At 41.3% G+C, this 7,804-nt stretch overlaps 1 protein-coding gene across 1 annotated transcript in view; it reads left to right on the forward strand.

The window, feature by feature from the left end:
• OTOGL (otogelin like) overlaps positions 1-7,804 on the forward strand; it is a 145,768-nt gene that overhangs the window by 121,359 nt on the left and 16,605 nt on the right. The window contains exons 49-51 of the mRNA XM_023749758.1: positions 32-133; positions 655-759; positions 843-883. Coding sequence (XP_023605526.1) covers positions 32-133; positions 655-759; positions 843-883 — 248 coding nt within the window. The remainder of the gene's footprint in view (positions 1-31; positions 134-654; positions 760-842; positions 884-7,804) is intronic.

Raw genomic sequence — 7,804 nt, forward strand, 5'->3', positions numbered from 1 at the left:
TGTAACTTCTGACTTTTTGTTTTACCTTTAGTGTGTGAATCTTGCACTGAACCTATTCCACTATGTACTGATGGGGAATTTCTCACCGTGGACCTTAATACCACACAGTTCTGTTGTCCTCAGTATTACTGTGGTAAGTATATCTTAACTAATTTGAAATATTTACAAGTGTCCAAAGTTTTAAGAAGCTCAGTGCATCTTAGTGCTACTGTCATGTCAGACCATAGTTGAATTCTAGCATACAAAATACATATTAAACATAAGTAATGTTTTCATGTATCTATGAGCTCTTCTTGGATAATACCATTACCTACCAAAACTAGATCAGCTATGACAAAAGATCAGCTATGACTTGTCTCATTATCCTAGAATTTCTGGTAATCTAGTTGATTCCATACCCTCTTCACTTCCTTTCTCTTCTTGTACTCCTGCCATTTCTCAGGGCTCTTTACTTGGTGTGCTGTCCTACTGTTGTTGTATGTGTTATGAATCATTTGTTTGTCCTCACCAGCACAGGGCAATTGGGTGGTGGGGGAGGAGGCACTGGGGAGAAAGTAGTTCAGTCACTACAGCAGTTGCAGTGAATTAAATGGTAGGGAGTGAAATTCCTGATTCCACGAAGTTAATTTTTACCCATGTAATTTTTCTATTTAGTTTGTGAGCCAAATCTTTGTCCTGTGCCACAACTCAACTGTGCAGAAGATATGAAACTTGTGAAAGAAAATGTATCTGGTCAATGTTGTCCAATATGGCATTGTGGTAATTAATTTTCATATTTTAAAGTTTTATTACAATACATGAATGTATTCTGATCATTATAAATGTTGATTTTTGCCTTTTAGAATGTAGCTGTGAAAAACTTGTTATACCAACTTGTCAAGTGGTAAGAACACATATTTTGATTGACTTATCATCTAATTTAAATCAGTGTTTTCTTCCTTTACCTCTCTTATTTCTGAATTCTTAAAATTAATGGAATTACCCTCCTTAAGTTGTATTGAAGTGGATGAAAACAATGCGCTCTGATGTTAGAGAGCTGTCAATGTTTTATGTTCTACTTCAGACAGGAAAGTACAATACCTTATTTTTTCCACTGGTGACTGAATCTACTAATCTCATATCTAATTAAGTTCACTAGTCTTAAAAGCAAGCAAACCATAAAAAATAATACTATCTCAATATTGGTATAGATAGTGGTGATGGTTTCATGAATATATATTTATCTTCAAATTCACCAAGTTGCATGTCAAATAAATAAAGTAATTGTATTTTACAAAAACATTAATACAACATTTACTGTAATGATGAGTTATCTATTTTTGCATAGAATGTATAAATAACTTCCATAAAAATTATCTCTTTTGATATTTTGTGTGCACTATATACACATCTATAGAATAAAATAGAATTATTGTATTGTATTTTCTCAAGTTCTTAATAGTTTACATAACATGTTTAGCATATTGTATCAATGAATCTTCACAATGTAGGTATTTTTAGCTCGTATTATAAATAAGGAAATCGAGGTTTGAGAGAATAATTTATTGACTGAGATCTTCAGGCCTCAAACCAGGCATTGTTTTGTATATATGTCTGTTTATGTGTATTCCTTTATTCTTTCCACTCTGCCTTTATTCTTTCATTTTCTTTACAAAGTATAGCCAAGACAAAAGTTGACACAAGAACAAAAGCAAGAATAGCCTGTCTTGTTTCTATTAGTGACCTTGCCTTTCTTTAGCTGTGACTCACTTTCCTAACTGTAATATGAAAATAATAACAATACCTATGTCATGTGAATGAAATAAATGAATATAAATTAGGTAATACTTAACATATAACAAGAGCTCAATAAGTATTAGTGATAATTATTATTACAACTCCCCTCCCCCATACTGAGAATTTTACCACAAGGTGTAGAATATCATGGAGACGGAACGTGAGCATCAAGAAAAGTTTGGAAGAAAGTGATAGGTTAGGAATCTCACTCATTTGTGGAATATAATGATCAACATACACTGATGAACAAGGAGTTATCCAGAGACAGAGAGGCATTGATTGGACTGTCGGGCCTTGAAGGGAAGGTAGGGGAGCGTGGGGGTAAGGGGGAGAGATCAACGGAAGGACTTATATGCAACCATATAGGCCTAACCAATGGACACGAACAATGGGGGGGTGAGGGCATGAGCGGGGGGTAGGAGATAATGTGGGGATAAGGACACATATGTAATATCATAATCAATAAAAAATATATTTAAAAAAATAAAAGAGAAACATGTAAATTGACTGTCCCTTCACTACACTCACCAGCCAATCAGGGTGAATATGCAAATTAACCCATCAAAGATGGTGGGTTAATTTGCATACACAAGCATTGGGCAGAGAGCAGATGCAGGAGAACCGGCAGCTTAGGGGGACATGACTCCCTCGGTTGCTCCCTTGGTCGCTCCCTTGAGGGGACGTGGCTCCCTCAGTCACCAGGCAGAGAGCAGAGCAGTAGAGCCAAAGGCTTGGGGAGCTGTGGGTCCCTCGGTTGCTCCCAGCACGGGTGGCACCAGGAATTCTGGGAATAGTAGTTCTGATGGCAGGACTGGAAGCGGAACCCCAGAGTGCAGGGAGCACCAGGAATGCTGGGAATCGTAGTTCTGGTGGCAGACAGATCTCCTAGACCCTAGAGCAGTGATTCTCAACCTGTGGGTCACGACCCCTTTGGCGGTCAAACAACCCTTTCACAGGGGTCGCCTAAGATCATCCTGCATATCAGATATTTTTTTTTTTAATTAAATCTTTATTGTTCAGATTATTACATTTGTTCCACTTTTTCCCCCCATAACTCCCCTCCTCCCAGTTCCCACCCCACCCTCTGCCCTCACTCCCCACCCACTGTCCTCATCCATAGGTGCACGATTTTTGTCCAGTCTCTTCCCGCATCTCCCACACCCCTTTCCCCTCCCAAGAATAGTCAGTCCATTCCCTTTCTATGTCCCTGATTCTATTATAATCACCAGTTCATTCTGTACATCAGATTATTTATTCACTTGATTCTTAGATTCACTTGTTGATAGATGCATATTTGTTGTTCATAATTTGTATCTTTACCCTTTTCTTCTTCTTCCTCTTCTTAAAGGATACCTTTCAGCATTTCGTATAATACTGGTTTGGTGGTGATGAACTCCTTTAGCTTTTCCTTATCTGTGAAGCTCTTTATCTGACCTTCAATTCTGAATGATAGCTTTGCTAGATAAAGTAATCTTGGTTGTAGGTTCTTGGTATTCATCACTTTGAATATTTCTTGCCACTCCCTTCTGGCCTGCAAAGTTTCTGTTGAGAAATCAGCTGAGAGTCGTATGGGTATTCCCTTGTAGGTAACTGAGTGTCTTTCTCTTGCTGCTTTTAAGATTCTCTCTTTGTCTTTTGCTCTTGGCATTTTAATTATGATGTGTCTTAGTGTGGTCCTCTTTGGATTCCTTTTGTTTGGGGTTCTCTGCGCTTCCTGGACTTGGAAGTCTATTTGTTTCACCAGGTAGGGGAAGTTTTCTGTCATTATTTCTTCAAATAGGTTTTCAACATCTTGCTCTCTCTCATCTTCTGGCACCCCTATAATTCTGATGTTGGTATGCTTGAAGCTGTCCCAGAGGCTCCTTACACTATCTTCGTATTTTCGGATTTTTTTTTCATTTTGCTTTTCCGGTTGGGTGTTTTTTGCTTCTTCGTATTTCAAATCTTTGACTTGCTTCTTGCGCTCCTCTGGTCCCCTGTTGGGTGTCTGTATAATATTCTTTATTTCAGTCAGTGTATGCTTAATTTCCAGTTGGTTCTTTATCACAACATCGAGGGTCTCATTAGATTTCTTGTAGATCTCATTGAGTTTATCGGCATTTTCTAGAAAATTATTGAAAGACCTTAAAAGTGTGGTTTTGAGCTCCATATCCTCCAATTCTGACATCTGTGTCCTGTTTCTTTGTCTCCCCAATTTTTATGCTTTCTTGGTGCAACTCCTAGTGGTCTTTGTGCACAGTTTTGTTGTAGTTAAGCCTTGATTGTTGTAGGTAATTACTACTTGACCTCCAGGCCAACTGGCTGTGCGAATCAGCTGTGTCTGCAGTGGGAGAACTACTGTCCTCTAGGGAGGTGCTAATCTAGCCTTTGCCTGAGGCTATCTGGCAAATGCCTCTGTGCAGGGCTTGGGCGGGGCGGGTCCCAGGGGATCTACAGGGCGGGCGGAGTGAGCAGTTATGGCTACTCTGGGTCCCGTCCCCAGGGGCTGTGCCTCTCAGAGTCCCAGCAACCGCTGCAAGCCTCGGAGAGAAAGCTGCCTTCGAGTTCCGACCGAAGCCAGACAGTCCCGCTTCTCCTGTTTGAGTCTGGGTCCCTAGAGACTCACCCGGATCTGGAGCTCAGTGTCTGAGGCTCCCTCCCGATTGAAACAGACAACCACGCCCTCAGCCGCCAGCCCACTCCGCATGCACTCCGCACCTCAGTATTTTACTTCAGCACTGTGCCTCCTCTGAGTCTCAGTATGCTTTCCTCTTTCCTCCTAGTTGTAGAACTTCCACTCAACCAGCCTTCCTGTGGTTCTGGATGATGTCCGTTCCATCTTTTAGTTGTATTTTTGAAGTGGTTGTTCGAGGCAGCAAACTCCGGCATTAACCTATGCCACCATCTTGGTTTCTCTGCATATCAGATATTTGCATTATGATTCATAACAATAGCAACATTACAGTTATGAAGTAGCAACGAAAATAATTTTATGGTTGGGTCATAACATGAGGAACTGTATTTAAAGGGTCAGAAGGTTGAGAACCACTGCACTAGAGCAAAGTGAGCCTGGAGCAAGTTACTGTTGCAGTGGGGGATGGAGGGAAAGCAAAGGTGAGAGACACAAGTAAAATCAGAGTGTCTATGGAAAAATTAAAGGGAAGATATCCTAAAACTTGCAGGAAATATCCACCAATGAAGCAAAGAAAAAACAAATGCCTCTATTATTCTGTGAGCAACAAACCAAACTGGGTTTGTGGTCTCAGACAATTCATTCATATGATTGCAAAGACAGACAGAAACTCCCGGATTGGAGAGGGCTCCCCTGAGGGCTCCCAGATTGGAGAGGGTGCAGGTCAGGCTGAGGGACACCCCTCCATGCATGAATCTTCATGCACCAGGCCCCTAGTAATAAATAAAAAGAGGTGAACTATTCCAGATGGGGACTAGTATGAACATGAGAACATATACGAAGGAGTGAGGCAAGATATGTATGCTGAAGGATCACAACCTCTCTCTTTCCTTAAGAGAGAGCTAACCTGAGGAATGAAGAACTATCCGAATTGTTGAATTAAGGAGAGCTTTAAAGGCAAGGCTGAGAAATTTTTGTTTGATTTATTCATTTATTCTTTTAATCATTCAACTAATATTTGTTAAAACCCAATTATGTTTGGTTATGGTGCCAGCCACTTAAAAATGCACAGTCCTACCCTGAAGAGCTCAGTGTAGATTTAATGTGATAGGAGATAGAGGGGTCTTGTATCAGATAGGAATTATTATAAACATGGTGTTTGAGGGAGCAGATATTGATAGTCCTGTGAAGCGGGATAAGGACAGTTAAACATTAGGGGACAGGACATCAGCAAGAGACTAATATAGCTGCTCATAAACTTGAGTGTAGTGAGGTTAATACAGAAAAGAAGTGTGTGTAGGGGGGGGTGGTGGTAGAGTGTGTTTGAATTCAAGAGGGCAAAATGGAAGACTCTAGCCTTTTGTAATGTGTTGGGGTCCAGCCCCAACAGGTCCAGGGGTTCCCCATAGGTGGGGACGGAGTCCGAGAAGAATGAAGGACACAGAGGCAGCTTTCAGGTGATCATCATGGCGAGGTTCCTCTTAGCCAGGTTCCTCCTTTATTGTCCTCTTACATTTGTATTTATCCTATTTGATCTTAATCCTATCCATTCTATTCCAAAGGTTAGGGTGTTTCTTATCTCCATTCCAAGGTTACTCTATTGTTCTATTAAGCTACAAGGAAGCAACTGAAGGAGACCATCCCAAGTCAAGGTTATGTAGTTTAAGCATGATTGTTCGTAGTTAAGCCTGGCACTTAGTTAAGGGGTTTTACTGATAAAAATCCTCACTTGGGAAAACAACCTTTCTCGGGGAGGGTTAAGAGGGGGAGCAAACATATTAAGAACAGCATGCCATATACACCAGGTCCCTTGAAACAAGCTGTGCAGATGTTTCTTCCCTGCAGCGACTGCGTCAAGCAGCAAGGGTGGAACGGCTTCCAGCAGTAATGTATTTTACAAGTGAGTGTGTGTGTGTATGTGTGTGTATGTGTGTGTATGTGTGTGTATGTGAGAGGCGGGAGGAGATGAAGAAAGAGAAGGAAGGAGGAGAGGAGGAAGAAAAAAAAGACAGAGAGAGATATGTAGAGAGAGCTCTAAAATACCTTTAAATTTACAAAGCTCAGACACTGAATTCACAAGTATTGGATTCTTGGACAAACACTGATGGCCAAAGGAGCAGATCAGAGTGACGCTGGGATTTTAACCTTACCAGCCTCTTTCAGAGCTCTCCTGCTGGTCTGAAAGAGGTAACACAATGTCCTGAGGCATTTCAATAACCTTCAACACAACAATATAAACTACTAGAGGCCCAGTGCACGAAATTCCTGCATGGGGGGTGAGGGCAGTCCCTCAGTCTGGCCTGCACCCTCTAGCAATCCCGTAGTCTGGCCTGCACCCTCTAGCAATCCCGTACCATTGGCTCCTAACCGCTCGCCTGCCTGCCTGATCACCCCTAACCACTCTCCTGCCTGCCTGATTGCCCCTAACCACTCGCCTGCCTGCCTGATCACTCCTAACCCCTCTGCCTGCCTGCCTGATTGCCCCTAATTCTGCCTCAGCCCCCACTGCTGTGGCTTCATCTGGAAAGACCTCCGAAATGAAGTTGGAAAGTCATTTGGCTGTCTGGTCTAATTAGCATATTATGCTTTTATTATTATAGATTCCTTTTCCCCCATGGGATTTTGTGCCTCCTCTGTTCTGGGATCCTTAAAGCATCTTTGAGTAGGACCCTCTATGTTCATTCTTTAACCTTGGTGTGGTTGTTACCTTAACTATGCTTTCTTTCTTTTCTTTTTCTCTTTGTGCATTTACTGTCTGTCTTGGCCTAACCACCCACCAACCAAACACATTCCTGTGTGTCCCTCCCTTTACCTGCCCCCTCCCCTTTAACGAGTTTCTAGCATTCTCCACTTATCCTTTCTAGGTGTTCTTCTCCCTCCCCAACATTTGTGTTAGATACTGATCCATTTAGTTCATTACCAGCTCAACATTCAATGTCTGAATATTATATATGAATCAAACTTTGGCATTACCCAATTTTGCAAATATTTATTGAATGGCCATTATATATTAGCATCATTCTGGGCACAGACAACATAAACAATAGTTCCAATAACTTTACCCAAATATACCATAACCATCCATGCATAATAATTTAGTTTTAACATTCATTGTTCTACACAAGCATTGACCTGACCCATTATTCCTGAGTTCTCATTCTGAATGATGGCTGCTTGTTTCAGTGCCTATTATGTTATCTGTATATATGTAACATCACATTAGTTTTTCGCATAGACAACAGATGCATTTCAAGCTAAAGAATCTATGTGAGACTTTTGTAGTATTTCTTTTTATTTTTTTCAGTAACAGCTTTATTAAAATACTAGAAGCCCAGCCCGCGAAATCGCGCGGCCCCGCCTACCCACGTGTGCAGCCCCGTCCTCTCATGCTGGTCTTTGGTTGTTACGGCGTTAGGG

The sequence above is a fragment of the Myotis lucifugus genome, unplaced genomic scaffold (genome assembly GCF_000147115.1).
Source record: "Myotis lucifugus unplaced genomic scaffold, Myoluc2.0 scaffold_9, whole genome shotgun sequence".
NCBI classification, from domain to species: Eukaryota; Metazoa; Chordata; class Mammalia; order Chiroptera; family Vespertilionidae; genus Myotis; species Myotis lucifugus.